The following is a 26,464-nucleotide window of genomic DNA, read 5'->3' on the forward strand; positions in this document are numbered from 1 at the left end:
TTTATTCACTAAAAATAGTATGAAACAAATTTTAATTAACAATTGGTAAAATAAGAGAAAGAAAAATGAAAAAAAATAGATAAAGTAAAAGAGGAAAATAGAAAAATTGACTATAATATTACCATAAAATTATTTTTAGTAGATTGAGAAAATAATTTATTTCTCATATAGGAATGTTAGACATACCAATATTTTTTTAAGATAAGATCTCTTTCTAATTCTAGTCATACTACAAAATCTTGGACGTAAAATTACTATTTGTATAAATGGAAATATATCATAATTATCCCCCAATTACGGGTATTATTATAATAGTGAATATTTACATAATTAGTCATACACCAAATAAAAAAATAATCTGGCATTTGATTTAATTGAATCGAATAATTTTCAAAGAAATAAATTACGCTTTGGCAATAGTTTTCGCCACCGCTTTCTCTCTAGTTCCGCCCCCTGCAGTTGCATGCAGTCCAAACTAAACTGCCTAAACGCAAAAGCAGGAGGGAAAATATCAGCTAATTCTCTAATAAAAGAAACCGGCTAATTTGCTTTTTCCTGCATGATGACAGAGCAAACCACAGCAGCGAATTACGCTCCTACGATATCGCGACGTAGAATAGTGATATATCGATGCAATCTAGGTGAATTATTGCTGGTCCGGGCTACGAACGCCATCGAGATTACTGCTGTTACGTAGTAAAGAAACTGCATTTAATTACTGACCGATTATGTAAGTAAGGTCTAATGGTGATTTAATCACTTGTTTTTTTGCTTTTCCATGGTGCAAGTTTGCTCCTTTTTGGGTTTAGGGACTAGGGTTTTTGAGTTTCTTGCTTAGGAGTTGAGAATTATGGAGGTGTCGGTGGGCGGTGGTGGTGATGAGGGATTGAAGTGTATCAAAATTAGTGCGGGAGGTATGTGGAGGTGTAATATGTTGGCTATTCGAGGGGAAGTTTTGTGTGAGAAGCACTATGTTTCTGCTCATAGGAGATCGATGGGTGGTGAAGAGGGTGGAGGGGATTCTGGTGTGGGTGGTGGTGGGAATTCTGATGTTGATTTTGATGGTCAGAAGCGAAATTCTGATGTTTTGCCCGTTAATGGAAGTGGAATGTTGGTGGTTTTTGGAGAAAGTGGTGCGAGGAAGAGAGGGAGACCGAAGAGCTTGGAGAATGAGGAGGTAAAGGAGGTTGTAGAAAGCAATGTTGGTGGACTTGGGAGTGGGAAGAGGGGAAGGCCGAAGGGTTCGAAGAATAGGAAGAAAGTTGGTGTACAGAGTGAAGATGAGGCAATGCTGTTGGATCTGCGAAGTGGTGGGGAGGTTCTTGGTATGAATAGTGGGGATGGTGAGGAAATAGGTGTTTTGGCCGTTGATGGAAGTGGTATCAAGATGGATTTTGGAGAAGATGGAGTAAGTGGTGGGAGGAAGAAAGGGGGCGCAAAATGCTTGAAGAAAGAGGGGGTAACGAAGGCCGTGGAAGGAAATGGTGGTGGATTTAGGAGTGGGAAGATGGGAAGGCCGAAGGGTTCGAAGAACAGGAAGAAAATTGGTGTGCATAATGAAGCTGAGGCAATGCAGGGAGACCCACGAGGAGGTGGGGAGATTCTTAGTATGAATAATGGGGATGGCGCTGCTAGTGGAGCAGGAAAAGTGGTTGATGTATTTTCGAGCAAGGGAATCAAGATGGTTTTTGGAGAAAATGGAGTAAGTGGTGCGAGGAAGAAAATGGGAAGGCCGAAGGGCTCGAAGAACAAGAAAAAAATTGAAGTAAAGAATGAAGCTGAGGCATTGCGGGTGGATCCGTTAGGTGGTGGGGAGATTCTTAGTACCGATAATGGGGATGGTGCTGTTAGTGGAGCAGGACAAGTGGTTGATACAGTTGATGTGTTTTCAAGCAAGGCAATCCAGATGGTTTTTGGAGAAAATGGAGTAAGTGATGTGAAGAAGAGAGGGAGAGCAAAAAGCTTGAAGAAAGAGGAGGTAACAAAGGTTGTTGAAGGGAATGGTGGTGGATTTGGGAGTAGGAAGATGGGAAGGCCGAAGGGTTCAAAAAATAAGAAGAAAATTGGTGTGAAGAGTGAAGCTGAGGCAATGCGGGTGGATCCGCTAGGTGATGGGGAGATGCTTAGTATGAATAATGGGGATGACGCTGTTAGTGGAGCAAGCCAAGTGGTTGCTACTGCTGATGTGTTTTCGAGCAAGGAAATCAAGATGGTTTTTGGAGAAATTGGAGTAAGTGGTGTGAGGAAGAGAGGGAGATCAAAAAGCTTGAAGAATGAGGAGGTAAAGAAGGTCAATGGTGGTGGATTTGGGAGTGGGAAGATGGGAAGGCCGAAGGGTTCAAAAAATAAGAAGAAAATTGGTGTGAAGAATGAAGCTGAGGATGGTGATGTTAGTGGAACAGGACAAGTGGATTTGAATGAAAATCTAACTAAGAACATGTATGAGGAAATACGTCAGAAGTTTACTGGTTTGAAAATTGGAGGGTGTATATCTGGAAAGGACAATGAAGAGAGGCAGCCGGAGGTACTGAAGAACACAAATGAAGTTTCTATGGTTAATGATAATCAAGAGACATTGGTACACTTCAGTGAAGGTGATAGTGCATCTCATGGCAACACTGGCACAGATGATGCTCCTGTGCTAAAGGTTCGACGAATGGGAAGGCCCAAAGGGTCTAAGAATAAGAAGAAAGCAGTCAATCAGACTAACAAGATTGTTCATATCAGAGGTAATGTTTCTCGTCGCAATCCTGCCAGTATTGCTGCTCTGATGCAGAAAGTTCACAGGAGAGGAAGGCCAAAGGGTTCGAAGAATAAGAAAAATTCAATCTTGATTGAAAAGAGTGATGGCATAGGCGGGGATGTTTCTTGTGTTAAGTCAGGGCTTATTCCTGCTCCCTTGCAGATACAACGTCATATAGAAAGGCCAAAGGGTTCAAAGAATAAAAAGAAAAACACTATAGCAAGACCAAAGAACAAGGAACCATGCAATCTTGCAAGCATGGGAAAGAAAAAGCATGATCACATTGCAAGAAGGAGCAAGTCATCAGCTTTGGGGATGCCTGTGAGTTTCATCTATTCTAGCATATCTAATTATTATGAGAGGAAATAAAATATAGTACTCCGTAGTTGTCAACTTGCTGAGTAACTGAAGTAATTTCACTAATCCAAGTTAAGGAGCGATTACCAACTTTCCTCAACTTTTCTGACCAAATTAAAAGATTAATTTGAAACGCTGACATATGTTGTGACTGCCCTTAGGTACTCCCAACATTTTTTGCAAGAATTCTGATGTTACAAATATTCCAACTTTTGGTTTTAACAGATACTATAAGTTAGTTTTTCTGAATAGGGTCTTTGAAAATAATTTATCATGATGACGTCATAGAAGCTTTTGATGACACGGTTTTTATTTTGCGATTAAATTGTATGGCTCTGTAGGCTTATGCTACTTATCCAGCAGAATACCATAACGACCCTGGTAAAAGTTCGTCTGCAGACTGCTTCTAATATGCAGTAACATGCTGTGTTGGATGTGTGATTTCTATTATTGGAAATAATATAGACTTATTTATTATCTACCTTAGTTTTTGGTCAAAAATACTTGGTGACATTTTGTTGCAGGATGACCCTGAGAGAAGGGAACAATTCAGGTTTATGTGCCACCAGTGCTTGAAGAGTAGCAGAGCTGGGCTCATCGTCTGCTCAAAGTGCACTAGGAAGAGTTACTGCTACAAGTGCATTGCAAATTGGTAAATAAAGCTGCTGCACTTACTCCAAAAACATTAACTGCAACTGCACTTATCTTCTGCTTATTCCTCAAGCCGTGACATGTCTTTACCAATAATATCGTGAAGTTATCATTGGTTTGTTCAGCACGAATTATTTCCTAAGATTCGATGTCTCATCAAAATATAGGTATCCTGAAAGAACAAAAAAAGAAGTTAAGAAATTATGCCCTTATTGCTGTGGGAACTGTAATTGCAAAGCTTGCCTTCAAGAAAATGTTCTTATCAAGGTATACATCCCAAGTTTGTTGCATTGTTGTAGTCCAACCTATATCATAACTTTACACATTTGACATTATATGCTTTCAGTGCTCCCCAAAAGAAGCTGATGAGAATATTAGATTACAAAGATCTATGTACCTGCTACTCAACATTCTGCCTCTACTTAGGAGTATACAACTAGAGCAGAAGGAAGAGCTCATTGTTGAAACCAGCACACGTGGTACTCAGCACTAAGAAAAACAATTTCCTTTGTTTTTTAAATTATTATTTAATGGTTGATAAGTCATTTGTCTTCTGTTATTTAAGGTGTGCCGGTGAATGAAGAAGATGTGCCAATAGCAGTTTTTGAAGAAGATGACCGGGTATACTGGTATGTTTGGTTGTCATGTATTTTGCCTGGAAACATACATTCTTGGTTTGATATTTGTCTGCCTAGTAGCTATGCTTTCATGAGTCCAAAGCTAGCTTTTTCACATCAATACCTTTAGTAGGATTTGTATTTTTCTTGTTTTTATGCTAGCTATATATTGGATGTTTTACAAAATGCTGGAGGATGTTTCTCCAATTTAATTTTTAATTCTGTTGTCACCAAACCTTTACAACTGTGGTGCTACTTGCTAAACAGTGACAATTGCAAGTTATCCATCGTCAATTTTCACAGAAGCTGCCCTAATCTGGCTTGTTCCTATGATATATGTCTTGATTGCTGCTCTGAACTCAGAAGAGGTCTTCAACCAGGGGAAGATGCTGCAAAATCTACTGGCAGTTCCAAAAGAAGTTTAGAGAGGAGAATTTTTGTGGATGATAAAAACGTGGAGGCTGCTTCAGCAAATGGTCCCGACTTGCACTCTGGTTTCCCTAAATGGGAATCTAAGAATGGCAGGAGCATACCATGTCCTCCGAAAGAGCTTGGTGGTTGTGGAACTGAGGATTTAGTACTGAAACGCATTTTTTATGCTGATTGGGTGGAGAAATTAATTGCTAGTGCTGAGAAATTTTCTTCTAATTACCAATTACCAAGTATAGACTTTTCCCAGAAATGTTCGTTGTGCTTTTCACAAGATGTTAATGACTTTCCTGAAGTAAGAAAGGCATCATTGAGGGAGAACAGTCAAGATAACTTTCTATACTGCCCTAGTGCTATCAATCTCCATTGTGATTTCGAACATTTTCAAATGCACTGGAGAAAAGGCGAACCTGTCATTGTTAGAAACACGCTCTCAAGAGCTTCTGGTCTTAGTTGGGAGCCTAAGGTTATGCTACGGGCTTTCAGAAGTGCAAGCAAAAAATTGAATCAAGACACCTCCGTGAAGGCTATTGATTGCTTGGATTGGTGTGAGGTATTTGGTTGCCTTATTGGTTGATATTCTGACTCGTAGAGTTAGTTTCTTTATCACGTGAAATTTCCTTATCACCATGTTCCCAATGTTGCCATATCTGTTCATTCTGTATGGTATGCAGGGCATTCTTAGAAAATAATTATTTATAAGACATTTGAAGTAGTTTTGTCGTTTGAGATCGGAGTAGAGCTTCATTATTCACCACTTTTTCTTAATTACAGGTTGAAATCAAAATTCGCCAGTTTTTCAAAGGTTACTTAGAAGGGCGTCGACATCAAAATGGGTGGCCTGAGATGTTGAAATTAAAGGATTGGCCACCTTCAAATACTTTTGAAGAATGTTTACCTAGACATGGCTCTGAGTTTATGGCCATGCTTCCCTTCAGTGATTACGCCCATCCTAGGTCAGGTCTATTAAATCTTGCAACAAAACTTCCTGATGGTGCCTTAAAGCCAGACTTGGGACCAAAAAGCTATATTGCCTATGGATATCCGGAAGAACTCGGAAAAGGCGATTCGGTTGCCAAACTGCACTGTGACGTTTCTGATGCGGTATGCTTACACAAAAATCCCTCTCCTATTCAATATATTGCATTAAGTGGCTGATAAATCTGACTGTTATTCTCAACATTTTGATGATTTTAACTTAAACTAAACAATCATGTGTCATCTCTTGTTTCGCGAAGTCATTCTTTGTTATCTTGTCAAAATATACAAGTTAGATAATAAAGACTCAGCCACTGCTCTCAATAATCGAACTCCTAGCTTGTGTCTTTTCGTTACCATCCTCAGCCTTTGTTTGGAATAACCAAACATCTTGTTTATTGCTTATGCTTGTAGTCAGGTCGTTTCAAGTTTTAGGACTTGGTTCTAGTTCTTTTTACTTCTTCACGCTAGGTTATTTTATACTCTGATCCATGGCTCCTTTTCTGAATATATGCCAGAAAAAAATTACTGCTCTTGTTCTAATATGAGGATCTGAATCAGGTGAACATATTGACTCACGCAACTAAGGTGAGGCACACCTCATGGGAAAGAAGAAAGATTGATGAAATAAGGAGGGGATCTGAAGTCGAAGATTTAGACAAGTTTAGTGAACAGGCCTGCACAGAAAAAACTGGAACTATATTTCCTGAATCGCTTCAGAATGGCAGAAATCCGGAGGATCATACATGCAATGGGAACTCTTTGCTGCTGGAAAATCAAATTGATAAAAAAGCAACAGTTCAGATTAGTGACCTTCATGAGGACACATCGATAGAATTCAATTTTGAGGCCTTTTCTTCATGTGGTAATCTGGATACTGGAAACAGACGTACCAACCATGACATAGACAGAACCTCCAAAGTGGCGGCAGAAAGTTTTGACAGTATTTTTGACTGTATTGCAGATAGTTGCAATGATCTGGATCTGTCCAATTGCTCGGAGATCACAGTCGGTGGATGTAATGAGGATACTAATACAGATTTTATAGCTAATAATTTAACCCTGGATAACGATACCTCAGTTCAAACGAGAATAGAATCTGACACTCTCAACGGTCATGTTAAAAGTGGCAAAGCCTCCACAGATGTTGCACATGGTGCTGCAGTTTGGGACATCTTTCGTCGGCAGGATGTGCCCATGTTAACTGAATACTTGCTGAAGCATCAAAAAGAATTTTTCCATAATGACAATTCTGTTAATTTTGTGAGTCCTTACTTTGTTATTCCTAACATTTGACCAAAAATCCTCGGTTTTAACTTGGGTTTTACTTTTGATATAGGTTGTGCATCCAATCCATGACCAGATCTTTTATTTGGATGAGAAGCATAAAAGACAACTGAAGGAGGAGTTCAGTAAGATTTTCGTGCATATTTCTCCTTAATTCATTTTACAAGCCGTAAACTTGTATGTAACTCGTACTACCTTTTGAGTAGGTATTGAACCATGGACATTTGAGCAACATCTCGGCGAGGCCGTGTTCATTCCTGCGGGTTGCCCCCATCAAGTGAGAAACAGACAGGTAGAAGCTGTATTTGTTTTAAATAATTTATATTTTCAATTTTTTATCTGAAATTGATCAAGAAATAAATAGTTCTACTGATGTTCCTTTTATTATGTTTCATTGTTTTATGCATCTTTTGAATGTTCTGCTCTCTTTTTTCCGTCAGTCCTGCACGAAACTTGCTCTAGACTTCGTATCTCCAGAGAATGTTCATGAATGTGTCCAATTGACACAGGAATTCCGGTTGCTTCCTCAGCGTCATAAATATAAGCAAGATATATTAGAGGTACTTGCTACTTCATTTGATCTGCATTACTTGAAATCCTGTATTGTAACAAAGATCTCAAAACTTGTTATTCCATAGTTATGTCAGCTTTGTTATCCCCCATCTTGTGAACTAATTTTTTCAATAGGTTGCCTATGTTCCTGTGCAATTAGCAATCCTATCCAATACTTACATTACACGTGTTACACATGCGCGAAATAGTAGTAGCATTTTCTAGCATTCACATTGTCAGTTTGAGATTCACCAGCGGCATTGGCTTTGATTTGATACATGTTGCCAATTTGGCAGTCCAAGATAAAAATTATTTAACTTTGTTTACTATTAGAGGCGAGTTTCAGTCGAGTTGAAAGTGCTCAACTTTGGAGTTAATAATACAACTTGACATTTTATGATTAAATTTTAAGAACCGGATTTCTTTAAGGATATATGCTTTATCAATAAGCTTTTATCTGTTTACAGGCTAAGAAGCTGGCTGTATATGCTGCAGATGCTGCCATTAAAGACGCTGCAAATTTAATGTCAAAGGTTAAATATGGTTTCTTCTAGTTGTCCCTCCATTATCATCTCTCTCGTATATTTCTTGTTGCTAGACTTGTTGGTATATGCTGCGGACTTTGGTGATTTATATGCTTAGTTTACTATCTGGATTTGATTTTCTTATGATAAACAAACTGTTAAATTCTCAAGTCTTTACTGTTCATTCTCATGGTATCAATTTGTTAATGCTTGTTTTTCATGGATACGTCTTTCTGCTCTTCCTCACCTTCATTCTGTTTAGCTCCCAGTTGTTCATTTTCGTTGTGTCTCTAGCAGAACAGAAAAAAATCGAAGCTAGCTGATGCACAGAACTCCAGCTGAAAAGTTGAACTCTTCGACATTGTAGCAGCACAGATCGTATTCAGCTATGGATGCAATCAACTGACTCTTTGAGGCGAGCTACCCGTCTGTTTTAGCCAGAAGCTACCATATCTTAGAGTAGAGTGGAGAGGAGTTACTAACTAATGTAGTATGATCTCGTCACATTTATTTTCTTTTCGTTAGTTAGTCGTTTGAGAGTCCTATATATAGTTCCCTCGAGGATCGAGATATATATATAAGGATTGTAATGTACCGTAGTAGCCACAAAAAACCTTGTTTGTTTAGTAGGGGCTAAGATTTAGCTCCAATGTAAGTTAACTATGTAACCATGAATGGCAAGAAAAGGACTAATGTTGGTTGTTGAGTCAAATAAATGCCAATTTAATGTTGATATTCTACTTTCTGTTACACACTAAAATAGAAACATAAATACATAATGTAACACATGTGTGCATGATTTGTGTAGAGATGATTGTATCATGCATTTGGGAAGTTTTTCTATTACTAAATCAATGATCAATGAACACAAATTCGAAATGAGGCGACATCTGTATTGAATTTTCTGTTGTATGTGTATTACGCGTGCAAGATAGAAATTTTAAATCTTTTTTTCCCTTTTCTTGCTGTATTTTTGCTTGTCCTCACTGAAACCACATCATTTCTTGCAACTTTTTGTAGAAATCAGTTACAAAGAAAGCTTTGTTTTTGTTTCATTTTCATACATTTGTTTCCTAGCTCTTTCGCCCATAGAAAGACAGGATATTTCTAGATGTAACTATAATTATCTTAAATATTGCTATAAATAATCAATATTTCGACCCACAGGAAAAAGATTTAATCTTTACAGTCATCGACAACGAAACTATTCAATCATATTTCATATCCCTGATGAAATAACCCCCTTTTTTTTGTCTAAATTCACTCTCAATCTGTCTTCCTCAACCCTAAAAATCCAATCTTTACTGCAATTTCATCGATCAGTCAATTTGGAGAATCTGTGTGCGACCCTCTCTCGATTCCCTTTTATTATCCCAAACCCATTTCCAGTTTCACTGTAAAATTAACAAAATTCATGTACCATATTTCAGTGTATATCAATAAGTATCTGCTGCAAATTGTTATTTAGCTCATCTCTAGTTGATTCCTCGAAGATTCTTGATGGCTGCTGCGCTGAGGTCAAAGTCATCGAGAGATACAGCTTCACTTGCTGCATCGCAATTCAGGTACTTCATCCAGACCCATGTGCAAGCGGGTCGGGCCAACCGTTTCCAGTGGAGCTCCGTTTCCGGCAGCAATCATCACCGGAGCTCGAGTTTTCTATCGCGCTGCGGTTTCAGCTTCACCCCATTCAAGCCCCTCTACATCGGTAGCGGCAACAATACATCGGTATTCTTCAAGAATGGGAGGAGAATTGAGAATTTAAGCTCTCAGGGCGAGCCGCCGGAGGTGTGGCAGCCACCGGGGGGAGCAGGGGGTGATGGGATTGTGGTGAGGCCAGGCGTCAAATTGTTTCAAGTGGGGGATAATGATGGCTCCAATTCCGGCTCGGGTGGGGGGTTTGGACAAGGCCAGAAGGACGGGTGCTGGGGCGGGTCGAACCTTGGGTCGAACTTCCCAACCCCCAAGGAGATATGTAGAGGTCTTGACAAGTTTGTGATTGGCCAGGAGAGAGCTAAAAAGGTCAATTTTTCAATTATGATTTGGGGATAGAGTTTGTATGTAATGGAATCTAATGGGGTTTGTTGTTGCAGGTTCTTGCTGTAGCTGTGTATAATCACTACAAGAGGATATATAGTGACTCCTCGCAGAGGTGATTACTTTGTGACATTTGATTTTGTGATAGGTTTTAGTTTAGCTTAATTTAGGCTCATGTGTTGATAGGGATTTACATTACAATCCATCTCTCCTGTGTGGATTAGGTGATCAGAATGATGCTGAATTCTTCTATCTTGATATATGAATATCTGATGTTATGCTATGCCTTGAAAGTTAGGCCTGCTGAGAGTGTGGATGGTAACAAAACCGATGGGAAGGAGAATGAGCATGTTGAACTTGAGAAAAGCAACATTCTCTTGATGGGACCAACTGGTTCAGGTAATTTACTGAATGACTGGGTTCATTTCTAGTATTCTTCGCTATGTAGAGATAGTTGAAAAACTCTTCCTCTCAGAGTATTTCATGATATTCTGAGCATGTAGTATGACTTGTGAAAATTAGTTTAGTGAACTGAACTTCAAAGTATGCAAACAGGTTCAAATACTTGGTTTCTGCATTTTTATAAATATTACATTTTTTTGAAAGCGGATCAATAATGGTTCCTCATTTTCCCAACTCAGCTGGTTGGAGGGGAAGTATTTTTCCAACTCAGTTGCACTTTATTGTCTTGGTTTCTGCATTTACTTGAATGCGTATCGTTTCTCCTATTCTACTGTTTCACTGTGATCTTCTGATGTCATCTTAAGGACAGGGAAGACACTACTCGCCAAAACTTTGGCACGGTTGGTGAACGTTCCCTTTGTAATAGCTGATGCAACTACACTTACTCAGGCACGTCTTTTCCACATTTCACTTTGGAAGTTTGGTAATTTGGCATGATTTGATTGGGGAAGTATTGCCAAACTTTGGACTGGTAGAATTTTTCTCATGAAGAAAACGATTGAATGTTTTGATGCTGTAATGAAGAGGGGTTTCCCATTGCAAGTCAACAGTTTTCTAACTTTAACAATTAAACAATTACAATATGATCCAACAGTTTGAACAAAAATCATGTTTTATTGTTTCTTTTTTCTGACGAAAAGTATCTCTCATTTTTCAGGCAGGATATGTTGGGGAAGATGTCGAGTCCATTTTATACAAGCTGCTTACGGTAAGCATAGCATAGTATAATGTTTCCGGAATGTGTTTGCATTCAGATCCTTTTTCACGGTTCCGTTTACTCGTGATTTTATATCCCAAATATGGAATTTCTTTTTGTGATCTTTCTAGAGTGGTATAAATAAAATTTTGTAGTTGGCTATTTCGATGCATGTTATTCCTCTCCATCTAGTATTCCTTGTTTTTTTTGTCGGCTTCTCCAACTCTTGATGGTCACTAAAACACAGCTCTCTCTATTTTAAGGATAAGTGAAAAGTTTTGTTTCTTTTAAAAATTTAAACGTGCCAATTAGATCATTGTGTTCAAAATGTTTCAGAATTTTAATACTTATCAAGGTTTAAATGTTTGCCAAGTTCAGTACCTATAATATTTTTCTTTTTCTATTTCAGGCTGCAGATTATAATGTTTCGGCTGCTCAGCAGGGGATAATTTATATTGATGAAGTAGATAAGATAACGAAAAAGGTCGCATACTGTGCCAACTGATTAACTTTCCAAAATCGTCAACTGTGTTGTGAAATCTTATATAGCTTTCTAATATCCAACTTGTTCTTTGTTTAATCCATAGGCCGAGAGCCTAAACATTAGTAGGGATGTATCCGGGGAAGGTGTCCAGCAAGCACTGTTGAAAATGCTCGAGGGAACTGTAAGTACTTTTACATGTTATGGAATCATGTGGATTTCTTTGTTATGTTGCTAACATGACTCGCCTTAGCATTGTCACATAAATCTCATGTTAATAAGGTGTATCAGTTTAGGCTTGGTTTTTTCGTACACACATCAGCTTCCTCAATCTGGTCTCTTTTAGATGTTGGATGACTTAATGGATTGTATAATCAGTGATATGTTACTGAACTCAGAGTATGAGTCACCCAATTAAGAGATTTATTTTTATCATCTAACATTTTGCTCTGTAGGTGGTCAATGTCCCAGAGAAGGGTGCTCGGAAGCATCCAAGAGGTGATAATATTCAGGTAACAACTTAACATCATTACCCAGCATAGTAATTGGCATCATATGCGAGGTTCGATAACACAATGGTATCTTTTGCAAAAGAGGGCAAAAGGGTAATTGTTTTTTAGTATAAAAACCGTAAGAGGATCAAAATGCATAGTTTTACGATTTTTTGCCACCTCTCATTGTCTCTCTTTTTATGCTTTCTTGTGCAGATTGACACGAAAGACATCCTCTTTATATGTGGCGGAGCCTTTATTGACCTGGAAAAAACAATCTCAGAAAGGTAATCTAACTTCACCTATTAGAGTGAAATGCACCATCTCTGTGCCTACCGGGAGTCTTAAACTAAAATATTGTGGAAATACATCTCAGACGTCATGATTCCTCCATTGGGTTTGGTGCGCCTGTACGGGCTAATATGAGAACAGGTGCTGTTACAAGTGCTGCTGTAACCTCATCCTTACTAGAAACAGTAAGCACACTAGCAGCATAGTTTTCGTAACTGTGCTCATTTCTATTCCATTTGTCATGCAAGCATAGCAATTTTTCCTTACAACAGTGTTTGTATGTTTGAGAAACATATCCTAAACCAACACCTTGTGTGCTACTTGCTTGTAAAAGTCGTTCCAGACTATCAGAATATTGAGTTATTAGGCCGAATTTCAATTTTTTCGCAGTCAAGATGCCTAGCATATTCGTGGAAGTTCTCATTGAAAGATACAACATAATGGTGATGTTGATGTTGATGTTGATGTTGATGATGACTCAATACAATTTGCAGGTTGAGAGTAGCGATCTTATTGCATACGGGCTAATACCTGAGTTTGTTGGGCGATTTCCTATCCTTGTGAATTTGTCGGCACTTACTGAGGATCAGCTCGTTCAGGTGCATTTTTTTGGCTGAATGACGAAGTGCTCGGTTTTGGTTTCAGAATTTTTTTTCAAATTTGGTGATATTAGTATCTCCAAAAAGTTTGAGTCTATGTTTAGTGTTTTTGTAACATGTCTTGATCGAATTATTTTTCAGGTTCTAACCGAGCCTAAGAATGCGTTAGGGAAGCAGTATAAGAAAATGTTCCATATGAATGGAGTAAGGCGTCTTTCCTCCTCCATCGAGAAACATGAATCTCAAGATCACTTTACATCTTATCTTCTTTGATTCCACGCTCTTATGCACTCGTTTCTCAGGTAAAGTTGCACTTCACGGAGGATGCATTGAGATTGATCGCAAGGAAAGCAATAACCAAGAACACTGGAGCTAGGGGTTTAAGAGCGATGCTGGAGAACGTTTTGATGGATGCAATGTACGAGGTTTGTGATCCTCCCCTCTCGTGATTCCTTGCAGCTTCACACAGCTATGATACATCCTAGTTTCAAATATCTGCCATCGATACTTAGATAATGCATTGTGCAGATCCCTGATGTCAGAACCGGAGATGACATAATAGACGCAGTCGTGGTAGATGGAGAGTCGATTGGATCCGAGGGGCGTGGCTGTGGGGCAAAAATCCTCTACGGCAAGGGATCATACGAGCGCTACTCTTCACAAGATAAGCCGCAGGTATTGCTGACGGCACGAGAGTATAGGGATTGCTCGTCTTCTCGTGTCTATTTTATCTGATGCTATCTTTCTGGTGCAGGCGGCGCCTGCAGAAACGAGCGAAGGGGAGGGCGAGGCCGAGCAAGAGCTTCCCTCCATTGCAGCATTGTAAACTTTGGGTAGTAAGGAGACATGTACAGCAGCATATAATAAAACTGAATAATTTATTTAGCAGATGTAGCAAACTTTTCTCTTATTTGTTGCCACTTTATACATGTAAATGGAAGGAATGATGATCTCTCATTCTCTCATGAATATGGTGCCTCTTTTATACTTTCTATTTTTCTTTTTATAATCCAAATATTTTTGTAACTTGTAAGCTTCTAAAAATAAGCATTCCTAAGTTAATTATAGTATATTCATAATATTTCTTTGTAAATATGATTGGTTACATATGGCGTAAAATGGAATCCAAATCTAGTCTTTTTCACTTTGTTTTGAAGATTTAAATTTATGGTTTAAAATCCACTCTATGCGGTTATCACTTATCATCATGGATTAAATTGAGCTGTTTTTTTTCATTAATAATGAGTATGTTTTATTCCAACTATACTAATCTATAGACTCCTACAAAAATTCAATAAGATTATTCCGATTGAGACAGAACAATATTTTTGGTTGGGTTGAATGGTTGGCTCAACTAATGATAAACCTCTTTGTTAATATTTAGATCCTAATAATTATCCAAATAAATGTAGTCTTTGTCGGATTGGATTAAAATATACTGTATCTTCATTTTAAACGCTATGAAATTATGTCATAATTACAATATTATTCTAAAAATTAATAGTAGGATTACACAGGTGTGGATTAGTTTGAAATTATATTTAGTGAATATAATATTAATTAGATGCATGAATCAACAAATAAGGTACTAAAATAAATATTTATATAACCGTTGGATTAACTTTCTAAAATTAATCATATCATGATCAAGAGAGAGAGCCTGTTTTTCAGGGGTGATCATTTCTGATTGTTTTGTTGTAGATCTCTTTCAATATTTACTCCAGTTTTCTTGCAAAATTCTTTTGGTTTCTTCTTCCCTTAATTGAACAGAAATTTAAGGGAGGAGGAAAACAGGGCATAAAATACGAAGCAGACCCCTTAATTCCAGAAAATATTGTATTTTTTGGGAGTGGGGGTCTCAAATTTCTGCAAAAAAAATCAAATTTTTAGAAGTACGAATTTGATATTTCATCAAATTATTAGATTTCCTGAAATGGGCTGTTGATGTCATACCGAAGGTTGGAGCTTTATTTCACAAGCCGGGATTTGGTGCTAATTTTGAAACAAAATTAGGTCTTTTGAATTGGGTGTGATTTTGGGATTTTGTTTTCCTTCCCTAATTGAAAATGCCAACAATTGAAACAGAAAATGTGGAGTGTGTTTATGCATCAGATGGAGTTGAGGATGAAGAAATATCTTCACATTTTTTCACCAAGAAACATTATTCTTCAAAACCTCATAATTTGTTATCTTCTGTGATTACCCCTACTAGTGTTCATGAATTGCTGGAGTGCCCTGTTTGCACAAATTCCATGTACCCCCCAATCCATCAGGTTTGATTATTTTGAGACAGTGTTTTGTTATCTTGAATGATATGTGATTATAGGTAATGCTAGTTTCTTCAGATGGTTTAGAAACTATGGTTTTCATGCTTTCTAGATAGAAACACTGTAGGATTATGTTTCTTTTTAGATAGAAACAGTGTATAGTTGATCAGAATGAATGATGTATGGTATATGTTGTTCTTGTTTTTCTGCAGTGTCACAATGGGCACACTATCTGTTCGACATGCAAGGCACGGGTGCATAACCGGTGCCCTACCTGCAGACAAGAGCTAGGGGACATCAGGTGCTTGGCGCTTGAGAAGGTTGCAGAGTCGCTAGAGCTGCCCTGCAGGTACTACTCGCTAGGCTGCCCGGAGATATTCCCATACTACAGCAAACCCAAACACGAAGCAGTTTGCAATTTCCGGCCATATAGTTGTCCATATGCTGGATCAGAATGTATAGTAACAGGAGACATTCCTGATCTCGTTGCTCACTTGAGAGACGACCATAAAGTGGACATGCACTCAGGATGCACGTTCAATCACAGATACGTGAAGTCAAATCCTCGTGAAGCAGAAAATGCGACATGGATGTTGACTGTGAGTTCAATGCTTTTCTTCATAATCATCTCTGAGAAGTCTATTTAAGATTGATGTGCTTACATCCATGGAATGTTATATCATGTCGTGATATTCTTTTCACTGTTTGGTCAGGTATTCAATTGTTTTGGGCAATATTTCTGCCTTCACTTTGAAGCATTTCAGATGGGAATGGCACCTGTTTACATGGCGTTCCTACGATTCATGGGCGACGAAGTTGAAGCCCGAAACTATAGCTACAGCTTAGAGGTAGGAGGAAATGGTAGAAAGCTCACATGGGAAGGCACCCCACGAAGCATTAGAGATAGTCACCGTAAGGTTAGGGATAGCCACGACGGTCTTATCATCCAACGCAACATGGCACTCTTCTTCTCCGGAGGCGACAAGAAGGAGCTTAAGCTCAGAGTTACCGGAAGGATCTGGAAGGAGCATCAGAATCCAGATTCTGCTGGGGCTTGTGTACCTAGTCTTTCTACCTAATCAGATTCACTCCTGTAATTTTTAACTTCTCTACTCCTGCATGATGTTCATGTATTACCAGAGTTAATACCATTACCTTTGGTTGCTTAAGATTTTTACCATTGTTTAGATTCAACACTTAACATGCTTCTGATATTAAGGTCAATGCTTGGCAACAATTTGCAATGAGAAGTGGAATCCATATTATACACTAAAATGACTGCACATCATACCTTACGAATAATCATCCTTGCATCTCAAATTCAATGACATATAATATGGAAGGATTGAGGTGCAGGCACAAAATTGGAGAGATTCTCAAAATATCTACAATTGAGAAATAAAACAATTACTTGCTATCTAGTATACCTCCAAGTCAAGCAGTTACTTCTCATTTACACTGCTGCCTTCATTTTCTGCTGATTCTTCACCAATAACCTCATTTTCTACGCCATCATTCCTCATTACGTTCTCCACTTCTGGAGCTGTGGAAACAGAATCCTCCTCTTTGCCTGCAGCTGACAGTACTTCCTCATTTTCTGCGGCATCATTCCTAATTATGTTCTCCACTTCCGGAGCTGTGGAAACAGAATCCTCCTCTTTGCCTTCAGCTGACAGTTCTTCCACATCCAGCTTCTTTCCAAACGACTTAGAAGACAACAGATCAGCCATAGCTATACTAGTGCTAGCCTTAGCCTTTGCAGCTTCTTCAGCAGCTTTAGCAGCAGCAGCAGCAGCTTTCTCCTTCTCCAACTGCAACTTAAGATTCGTCACCTCATCTTCCATCCCTTCTTCAACAATTCCCTAACAAACTCTTCCAACTCCCCGGTGAAATCCCAGGGATCCTCCCTCAATATTCCATCAATAAACTTCACCGCTTCATCATGCTTCCCTATCCCAGACAGTGCATTCATGATGAACTTGTATGTATCATCATTCATCCTCAGCTTTCGCACCATCAAGTCAAAGAAAGATTTCGCCTCATCAACCTCGCCAGCCTTAACCAACGCCTCAACAAGCCTGTTATAGACTGCCAGGTTTGGCCTAAGCCTCAACTGAACCATTGTCCCAAAGTAGTTAGCCGCATCAACTAGCCTATTCTCCTTCAAGCAAGTATCCACCAGTGTACCAAAGGTATACTCATCTGGATTCACATTCTTATCAGCCATCCCCTGGTACAGCTCCACCGCCTCCGCCAATTTGTTGTTACTACACAACTGATCAATCAGCACATTACACGACAAAGTATCAGGATTGCATCTTTCACTCCCATGCTATTGAAAACCTCAACAGCCTCATCAAATCTCTTCTCTGCACAATAACCATCAGCCACAACACTATAGCTACCCAAATTCACACTCAATTTCCTCGGAGGATCATGCTCATTCCTCATCCTCTCAAACAACTTCAATGCCTCATCAAACTTTCCATTCTTGCTCAAAGCCTCCAAGACATAATTATACGAAACTGCATTCATCTTAACTGTGGAATCCTTACCGAGAACTTTGTCATACACCTCCATGGCCTCTGCTTCCATTCCCTTCAAAAAGTAGCCTTTCATCAAATTCCCGTATATCACCCCATCCAAGATCTCATCTGCCCCCAATTTCTGCTTCAATTCCTCATACAACTCAAAAACACTATCTGCATTCGAATTCTTCACCTGCCCTGCCATCAAATAGGAATAGACAGTAGGATCCGGCTTAAACCCCTTTGTCTCCATTTCGCTCTTAATCTCAATTGCTTTTTCGACTTGGATTATCTACTAATCCCTTAACCAAAATGCGATATGTAGTAGGCGATGGATTGAAAGGGGCATCGTTAATCAGCTGCCGGTATTGCTCTAGGGCTAAATCGAGCTTCCTGCAGTCAAAATAAAGAGTGAGGAGGACATTGTATGTTACGACATTAGCGGCTATGCCGGCTTGCGTGATGAAGCGGTGGAACGTGAGGAGCTCGGCGAATTTTCCCTGGCGCAGCTGTGCTGCCATCACCGCATTGCAGGTGTGGATAGTAGGGCGGCAATTGGAGTAGACCGAGTGGCGCGTGAAGAGCGCCGCCTCCTCGAGATCGTTCTCGCGTATGAGCTTGAGGATTTTGTTGTGGAGGTTGAGGCGGGTTCCGGAGAGTGTGGAGGCAGGCTCGGGGAGCTTCGGGGCATTTGGATTCTGCCGCGCCGGGGCGGGGCTGCTGCTGCTGCTGGCGGAGAGCGGAGAGAGGCGGCTCGATGCGGAGGCGGCGCTCGGCGGTGGCTTCCTCCGGGGTGGCAAAGGAGAAGCGGCGGACAAGGAGATAGGCCTGCGGCGGCGCGTGGTGGCGGGAAATTAGAGCTCTGACGAGCTGATTGAGGAATGAGGGTTTGGAAAGCGCCATTGATTGATTACTGTGTGTTGTGTGTGAAAAGAGAGAGGGGTTTATGTTTCAGAAATAATTAGTTATTAGTTGGGCCATAATGGGGCTTTATTTATATTTTGTCAACTCAAGTATGGGCTTTGTAGTTTTTGTTGGCCTGTATTTTAGAAATGTAATGTTTTTGTAGAAATATAATGCTATTGTTCATTTATAATGTTATTCATGCACAAATTGCAATGCTATTAGTGGTATTTTTATTGTATTTTGTTTTGTAACGATATAAGCATAAATCAGGAAATACTTAAATTGTAAAGTCATTAAGCAGAGGCATAACCACTATGACTTGGGGGTGCAATTGGTTAGCGCTTAAGTGTATCGAGTTCGAATCTTCCTATTAATAGCAGTTATGATGGTTCAATTGTTGACTTTTTAGACATTGATATTGCTTGTAATGGTAAGTTGGCAATCACCATAGATATCATTAGTTTGAATCACTTAACCTCTGGTATTGCTACAATGCAGAGGTTAGCTTTGGTAGTTAAACGGCCTTGTGTTAAGGGTGATACGAGATTATCTCTACGAATATCTCCATATTTCTATTATTTAGTTTAGTATTGATTTAACATATATTTTTCATATATTATTAGAATATTTATTTTCTTATTCTCTAAGTTAGGGTAGTCTTATAAATAGGAGGCATTGTATTCTTCCTATTCAATCAAGAAATATCAATTATCCTTCTATTTTATTTTCACGCTTTTATTTCAATTCCGTATTTTTCTTGGTTCATATATATAGAACTGAGCCGACTTATAATTTTATTCAAATGGATGCACATTATTAGAAATGGATATTGATTATCATATGATAGTTGAGTGGTCACGTGTCGAGGTACAATCACTTTCTCACAACCAAATATGGTAGCCATGAATATTGGAATTTATTGATTCTATATTATACTACAAACTTCAGGCAAGGGACAAAATAAATGTCACACAATTTCCCTTTTCACACCCTTAAGATAACAAATGTACGTGGCTCAATAATTTCTTAAGAAAACGATGTAATGTTAATCTTTTTACAATTTCTATGTGTATCATTGATTAAAAGCGACTACCATAATCTTTTTTTTTTAATAATTTTTTAAACTTAAGGTCGTGTTTCGATCGTGACATATAGTGGATAAGTCAGTATGCACCAAGTAAATAGGGAGAAAATATGAAATTTGTATTTCAAACACTTTATTGTATTTCAATTGTCCTATATATTACAATATAATTATTCCATTATTACTATTACTAATTTATTATATATAGTTGATAGAGCCCTTCTTAATAAAATAAGAAGAAAATCACCCTAGATGGATCATTGATATTATATGTGCATATTTATTATGACATTGTTTCATAGAGAATGTTCCATTTCCCATTATTGAGCATATTTATTTATAACTTAATAGCTAAAATTATAATGTCTCATGTGTCACTGTTTCTGCACAATAAGTAATTCTTGACTTAGTAATTCAATATTAATATTTCATTTGTAAGATAAGATTACATTATGAATTGATGCATCTCTTCATTGTGTTATGTTACTCCACTTATGTAATCATATTATGTCTAATGGTAAAACATCCTCTCTAAATCTATAAAAAAATATAGAAACTTATTTTATAAGTATAAATAGGATTAATACATTAATTAAATGTTTTATTTTATCATGAACAGATAACTTTTTTTCTAAAATTAAACCCAATTTGTGTAATAAAAATCAGCATTTTACGGTAAAAACAATTTTTATTGATGGTAACAGATAACAATAATCAGATAATTATTGAAGAAAAAGTTAAAACTCTCCAGCTAGATTAACTCCAATAATCGCACGCGCGTATGTTGACGGTGCAATTACGCGCCACTCCTCCCACAAAAACTGTTTTCAATTAATTATCACATTACCATCTATTCACTCTCACATCAATCCCTTCAAAGCCTTTTGCTTTCTGAATTTACTCCGAAATTCCGTGATTTTCTGATAAATCTGCGTTCAGCTGTTGATTTAATCAGTTGTATTTATTGGAAGGAATCTGAATTCGAATCCGATTCCGGAATCCGAATTCGTTTTCATCATTGCCGGATCATCAGAGACAGGTCAGATTGCATATTTGGATTCGCGGTTTATTGCTAAGAGCTCATAATACTTCCTAAATATGATTAATTAGTAGTAGTTTGTATAGAGGGATCGCCCTAATCGTTGATTAATTTGGTTGCTAAGTTGTTGTGTTTGGATCGCAATGTTTGAAGATTCGATTTCCACTGTTTCGTGTCTATTTTAGATTGAGATTGAGAAGCTGAGTTCGATGTGGAGGAATGAAAAGTGAAGAAGCTTTTTTCCCCTCTCTTTCACAGCTTGAAAAAGCAGCTTCATAAAGTAGCTTTAATTTGTCCAAATTTTTCGGTTTAAGCTTCGTTAAGTTGAAATCCTACGTACAGTGTATGTTAGTTTCAATGGAAAAATGATAATTTTTATGTTTCCTTTAGTATGCAATGTGATTTTTTTAAATGTATCATTTTTGTAGTTTCCTTGTTTTCTATGAGTTGAAGTGATGAAGTATGTGCATATTGAAAGATTTGGGATCTGTTTGGTTTCCTGTTTAAAGCATGCTTTGACGATTTTTGCTTCCTTTTCGTTGGCAGATTTGTACAGTATGTGCGCGTTGATGCATGAATTGCTCAATCTTGGATTGTTTATTTTGTAATGCAATCTCTGAATGAGAGTGGCAAAAAGAAGAATCTGAAACGTTCGTGGTTGTTTGTTAACGAAATGCCTGTAACTGATGCAACTGTTGCAAATGCTCTGGACAATTGCAGTATATTCCCTGTTGAAGAGATAGCCCAGCATCCTTTACCGGGTTATGGAGTGCCGACTGCAATTAGTTTTAGCCTCGATAATAGCCTCATAGCGTACTTGTTCAGTCAGGATCAGACTTTGAACAGAAACTTGTTTGTATTTGATCCCAAGATTGGGAAACATGAGCTGTTCTTTAGACCACCAGATGGTGGTCTTGATGAACATAATTTATCTGCTGAGGAGAAGTTGAGAAGGGAGAGGTTAAGAGAGCGAGGCTTGGGAGTGACACGCTATGAATGGGCAAAGACCAGCCCGAGGAGAAAACGACTTATTGTGCCTTTGCCAGCCGGGGTGTGTTTCCTAAGATCTTATATCTTGTTCATGTGCTATACATTTCATCGTACTGGACATTTGACATTCTAATTTGGTGAAAGGAAGATCATCAAATACTAATGTCTTGCATTCACTCCATATTTCTTCTCTGCTCAGGATTTGTTCATGAAAAGTAAATTTGATTAGCAAATCAGACATTAATGCAAAATTGTTTTGTTTTTGAATAATTTATGAGGTTAACTACAGTCCTTGAAAACATGAGCTTTCTAATAATATTGGTTGCAGTGACTAATGAAAGAAACCATGAAGTTTCTTCATTGGTTGCAGTTTTAATACTGAGGAAAGTTTCTGATGAAACATGAATAGCAGCATTAACTAGTCATTTTCATTATTTAGAAAATTTAGTTCTGTTTGTTGCTTTGTTTAGTGTTTTACATGACTTAAAAATCTAAGGTTTCTAGTACTTACCATGAACTAAAGCACAACTGCTACATGTGAGCAGATCTATAGCCAGACAAATGATGGCAAGACTGAACTTCTGATCCCAAGTGTCTCTGGTTCGCCGATTATAGACCCACATCTCTCCCCAGATGGAACTATGCTTGCCTATGTGAGGGATAATGAGCTTCACGTGTCTAACCTTCTGTACAATGTGTCAAAGCAATTGACTGTGGGCGCTAATGACAATACTATAGTAAGCATCATGTTCCATACTATGTTCAATTTAGTCTCTCTACTAGTATTTGTGCTACTTGCACCACTGAGTACTAGTACATGTGTACGCCTAGTGAATTGTATTTATGTCAGATTAATTATCATAGATTTCCCAATTCTTTTTGTTACATATTTTTTTCGTAAACCATCGTGAAGAAGTTAGATTTTTGCAGTCTTCCCCTTTTTTATTTGCGATATGAGTATGCCATCACTGGCTTGTCAAACAACAAAAAGATACGAACAAGTAATAATTAAATAAGACTTGTATAAGAAAAGACTTTATATAAGTATCATTCAATAAATTATAAGCACTTATCAAGTACATATTCAAGTTAAATCATTTGACCTTTCCATCTAACTTGATTTGATTGCCTATCTGTTAAGACGCCTTGAGTTCCATTTATATTCTGAGTTTGAGTTAAAAGATCTCTTTTTAATAGGTTTCATCATCCCTCGCTAGGAGTTCAAAATAAGTGCTACCAAAGTAAAAATATTGTCCTTTTGGTGCTTCACAAAGAACAATGATAGACTTAGGAACTTCAGTGGAAGGAAAAATATAGTAGTATTAAATTATAACTGCATAGAAGAGGGTTTATGCTTTGCTTTCACCCTTATCCCCACAAATGCATACCCATTATCGTTTTCCCCATTATTTCAGTTCAGATGTTGATATTTATGTCATTTGTTAACTGCTAATGCAAGTTTTTTGTGTTGCTATTTCAGACACATGGCGTTGCTGAGTTCATTGCACAGGTGCGTTACTGTTGAAACATGTTGAGGGCCACTATTGCCTGGTTTACATAACATTTCTCCCATTCCCAATATGACAAAGGAAAAACTCACAAATGTGTTTGCTAACTGAGATATATATTTTCTTCCTGTAGGAGGAAATGGACCGGAAAAATGGTTACTGGTGGTCATTAGATAGCAAATTTATTGCGTTTACCAAGGTTGATTCATCAGAGGTACCTCTTTTTAGGATCATGCACCAGGGTAAGAGTTCAGTGGGCTCAGATGCACAGGAAGACCATGCATACCCTTTTGCTGGCGGTCCAAACGTGAAAGTCCGCTTGGGAGTTGTTCTTGCCATTGGTGGACCAGTTAGTTGGATGGATCTTCTCTGCGGAGGTGATCAGACAGAAGATGAGGAATATTTGGCAAGAGTCAATTGGATGCACGGAAACATTCTTACTGCTCAGGTGTTAAATAGAACTCATTCTAAACTGAAAATCCTCAAGTTTGATATTAAAACTGGCCAGAGAGAACTAATTTTGCAAGAAGATAGTGAAACTTGGATCAATTTGCATGATTGTTTCACTCCTTTAGACAAATTACCTGATCAATCATCTGGAGGATTCATTTGGGCAAGCGAAAGAACTGGATTCAGGCATTTGTATTTGTACGATGCTGATGGCGTGTGTTTAGGACCTATTACTCAAGGTGATTGGATGGTTGAGCACGTTGCTGGTGTAAACGAGGCTACTGAAATTTTATATTTCACTGGAACCTTGGATGGCCCTTTGGAATCGCATCTTTATCGGACGGAGTTGTTCCCAGATAGTAGCCGTTCCTTACAGACTCCCCTAAGATTGACCCAGGGAAAGGGAAGGCATGTTGTTGTTCTTGATCACCAGTTGCAAAAGTTTGTTGATATCTATGATTCCTTGGATTCACCTCCCAAAATCACCCTACACTCATTGCTGGATGGAAGCTTCATTGCGTCAGTTTATGAGCAGCCTGTCAACATTCCCAGGTTTAAGGAACTCGCACTTGTGCCTCCTGAAATAGTTCAGGTGAAGGCTAAGGATGGAAGTACCTTGTATGGGGCACTATATAAACCTGATGCTTCAAGATTCGGACCACCACCTTACAAGACAATGGTTCACGTCTACGGTGGTCCCAGCATACAGCTAGTCTGTGATTCTTGGATAAACACAGTCGATATGAGAGCTCAGTATCTCAGTAGTAAAGGCATATTAGGTTGGAAGGTTGGATTTTTTGTTTTGGGTTGCATCTCATCTTGCCACTTATTATTTACTTTTGGAACATATGCTATCTGCGGTCCAACACAAGCATTCTTTAAACGTTTTCGTATGCTCTGGATTTTTGTCATGTGATTGTCACTGTTTTCTTTATTAGTTTTACTTTTTATAAAGGAGATGTTAATTTGATTCTTTCTTTATTCTGGCTGCTATTCCTTTCTCAGATGGATAACAGAGGAACTGCTCGACGAGGGCTCAAGTTTGCAGGTGCGCTAAAGTACAAATGCGGTCAGATTGATGCTGAGGATCAACTCACTGGAGCCGAATGGCTCATCAAGCAGGGGTTAGCTAAAGACGGCCACATTGGACTGTACGGATGGAGTTATGGCGGATATCTCTCAGCAATGGCACTGGCAAAATTCCCCCAAGTATTCAAATGTGCAGTTTCCGGAGCTCCTGTGACATCATGGGATGGATACGACACATTTTATACAGAAAAGTACATGGGATTGCCCTCTGAAAACGAATCGGGCTATTTACACAGTTCTGTCATGCATCACATCGACAACATGGAAGGGAAGCTGCTCCTGGTGCACGGGATGATAGATGAAAATGTGCATTTCAGGCACACAGCTAGGCTTGTCAACGCGCTCGTGGCTGCCAGGAAGCCTTATGAACTGTTGATATTCCCAGACGAGCGCCACATGCCTCGCGGACTTATGGACCGCGTATACATGGAGGAGAGGATCTGGGATTTCATCGAACGGAGTTTGTAGATGATGTTGCAACAGAAACGAGGAAATTCAGGTTTGTCGATTCGACGAAGCTCGTTGAAGATAGAGTGCCCTCCTAAACTTTTGTTTCAAATGATGTGAAATAAGAATCTTGTGGTGTACATAGTTGATGAAGCCTTGGAAGGAAAAACAGTTTCATTTTATATCTCCGAGGAGAAGAAAGGAGAAGAAACTCGTAATAATATTCAAAATAACTGGCGATCGAAGAAATAAATATATTTAATTTTAGCAAATGAATGATGATATCGTTACACTTGATTATCATTTATTAATGAAAATCTATTTTCCCCTGGAGAGAGAGAGAGAGCAGAGAGTAAATTGGAAAGTTATATTTTAACGAATATATTGTTGCGTTATCACATTCGAAGGCGCTGTTGTGGGATAACCATTTTTCCTATAGTTGATCAATTTTTTACTATTTCTTTATTTATAAAAATTGAACAATAATTAATGTTAACACAATTAAATAAAATAAAATAAAAAAGAAAAAGTTATTTCAGCCAAACCCCTATCTCAATATTCAAGAGATTTGGTAGAGAAAATCTTACCAATTACTAAGTCACATACTCACATGATTAAACTAACATGACAAGGGTATATACCTATGAAAAATTGTGAAATTCATTTTAACCTTTGCATTGACATCAGGGACGGAACCAGAAATATAAATTAGCCGGTGCTAAAATTTAATAAAAAATAATATTATTTAAAATAATAATAATTTAAAAAAAAATAATTTATTGATATACTATACCTTTTGAGTTATTGTTTCATTCAATTTCTTTTTTAAAATAAAAAATATGCAATCAAATTTAGAAAACCTAATATTTTATTTGAAATACGAAAACAAGTGATCATGTAGTAAAAAGTTAAGTTAAAATATGTATTACAATCAAAATATATCTATAAAGGAATATTAGA

General features: G+C 38.1%; 4 protein-coding genes and 1 pseudogene across 6 annotated transcripts; 4 read left to right on the forward strand and 1 right to left on the reverse strand.

Moving 5' to 3' along the window:
* Positions 1-448: 448 nt before the first annotated feature.
* Positions 449-8,878, forward strand: LOC121782215. Of its 2 annotated transcripts, XM_042179957.1 has the most exons (14): positions 449-3,064; positions 3,625-3,752; positions 3,919-4,018; positions 4,098-4,230; positions 4,317-4,380; positions 4,636-5,350; positions 5,572-5,901; positions 6,337-6,640; positions 6,740-7,038; positions 7,115-7,187; positions 7,269-7,354; positions 7,503-7,622; positions 8,082-8,147; positions 8,436-8,878. In XM_042179957.1, exons 1-14 carry the CDS (start codon positions 851-853, stop codon positions 8,478-8,480), a joined length of 4,677 nt encoding a protein of 1,558 aa, XP_042035891.1. In that variant the 5' UTR covers positions 449-850; the 3' UTR covers positions 8,481-8,878. The 2 variants fall into 2 exon arrangements, with proteins under 2 accessions (XP_042035891.1, XP_042035890.1); XM_042179956.1 differs by having other exon boundaries at positions 450-3,064; positions 6,337-7,038.
* Positions 8,879-9,275: 397 nt separating this feature from the next.
* LOC121782809 (CLP protease regulatory subunit CLPX1, mitochondrial-like) lies at positions 9,276-14,161 on the forward strand. The gene is made up of 15 exons (XM_042180766.1): positions 9,276-10,160; positions 10,232-10,290; positions 10,474-10,574; positions 10,948-11,027; positions 11,296-11,346; positions 11,744-11,818; positions 11,922-11,999; positions 12,271-12,327; positions 12,523-12,593; positions 12,683-12,782; positions 13,092-13,196; positions 13,338-13,400; positions 13,499-13,621; positions 13,725-13,871; positions 13,951-14,161. Exons 1-15 carry the CDS (start codon positions 9,639-9,641, stop codon positions 14,020-14,022), a joined length of 1,704 nt encoding a protein of 567 aa, XP_042036700.1. The 5' UTR covers positions 9,276-9,638; the 3' UTR covers positions 14,023-14,161.
* A 694-nt stretch (positions 14,162-14,855) lies between these two features.
* Positions 14,856-16,632, forward strand: LOC121783052 (E3 ubiquitin-protein ligase SINAT5-like). Its single transcript, XM_042181091.1, has 3 exons — positions 14,856-15,469; positions 15,676-16,062; positions 16,177-16,632. Exons 1-3 carry the CDS (start codon positions 15,263-15,265, stop codon positions 16,540-16,542), a joined length of 960 nt encoding a protein of 319 aa, XP_042037025.1. The 5' UTR covers positions 14,856-15,262; the 3' UTR covers positions 16,543-16,632.
* A 110-nt stretch (positions 16,633-16,742) lies between these two features.
* On the reverse strand, positions 16,743-18,931 carry LOC121783051 (annotated as a pseudogene).
* Positions 18,932-20,816: 1,885 nt separating this feature from the next.
* LOC121782575 (dipeptidyl aminopeptidase 4-like) lies at positions 20,817-25,776 on the forward strand. 2 transcript variants are annotated; one of them, XM_042180468.1, is made up of 6 exons: positions 20,817-21,020; positions 21,567-22,071; positions 22,556-22,747; positions 23,491-23,520; positions 23,652-24,755; positions 24,974-25,776. In XM_042180468.1, exons 2-6 carry the CDS (start codon positions 21,628-21,630, stop codon positions 25,523-25,525), a joined length of 2,322 nt encoding a protein of 773 aa, XP_042036402.1. In that variant the 5' UTR covers positions 20,817-21,020; positions 21,567-21,627; the 3' UTR covers positions 25,526-25,776. The 2 variants fall into 2 exon arrangements, with proteins under 2 accessions (XP_042036402.1, XP_042036403.1); XM_042180469.1 differs by lacking the exon at positions 20,817-21,020 and adding an exon at positions 21,113-21,363.
* The last annotated feature ends 688 nt before the right edge of the window (positions 25,777-26,464 follow it).

This window comes from Salvia splendens, chromosome 20, assembly GCF_004379255.2.
Source record: "Salvia splendens isolate huo1 chromosome 20, SspV2, whole genome shotgun sequence".
NCBI classification, from domain to species: domain Eukaryota; kingdom Viridiplantae; phylum Streptophyta; class Magnoliopsida; order Lamiales; family Lamiaceae; genus Salvia; species Salvia splendens.

Coding starts and splice junctions, on each gene's coding strand:
- LOC121782215 (XM_042179956.1), top strand. CDS start 851: ATGGAGGTGTCGGTGGGCGGTGGTGGTGATGAGGGATTGAAGTGTATC. Junction 3,753..3,918: donor TACAAGTGCATTGCAAATTG/GTAAATAAAGCT, acceptor ATCAAAATATAG/GTATCCTGAAAGAACAAAAA. Junction 7,188..7,268: donor ACAACTGAAGGAGGAGTTCA/GTAAGATTTTCG, acceptor CCTTTTGAGTAG/GTATTGAACCATGGACATTT.
- LOC121782809 (XM_042180766.1), top strand. CDS start 9,639: ATGGCTGCTGCGCTGAGGTCAAAGTCATCGAGAGATACAGCTTCACTT. Junction 11,819..11,921: donor TAGATAAGATAACGAAAAAG/GTCGCATACTGT, acceptor TTTAATCCATAG/GCCGAGAGCCTAAACATTAG. Junction 12,783..13,091: donor CCTCATCCTTACTAGAAACA/GTAAGCACACTA, acceptor TACAATTTGCAG/GTTGAGAGTAGCGATCTTAT.
- LOC121783052 (XM_042181091.1), top strand. CDS start 15,263: ATGCCAACAATTGAAACAGAAAATGTGGAGTGTGTTTATGCATCAGAT. Junction 15,470..15,675: donor TGTACCCCCCAATCCATCAG/GTTTGATTATTT, acceptor GTTTTTCTGCAG/TGTCACAATGGGCACACTAT. Junction 16,063..16,176: donor ATGCGACATGGATGTTGACT/GTGAGTTCAATG, acceptor CTGTTTGGTCAG/GTATTCAATTGTTTTGGGCA.
- LOC121782575 (XM_042180468.1), top strand. CDS start 21,628: ATGCAATCTCTGAATGAGAGTGGCAAAAAGAAGAATCTGAAACGTTCG. Junction 22,748..23,490: donor GCGCTAATGACAATACTATA/GTAAGCATCATG, acceptor TTGCTATTTCAG/ACACATGGCGTTGCTGAGTT. Junction 24,756..24,973: donor AAGGCATATTAGGTTGGAAG/GTTGGATTTTTT, acceptor TTCCTTTCTCAG/ATGGATAACAGAGGAACTGC.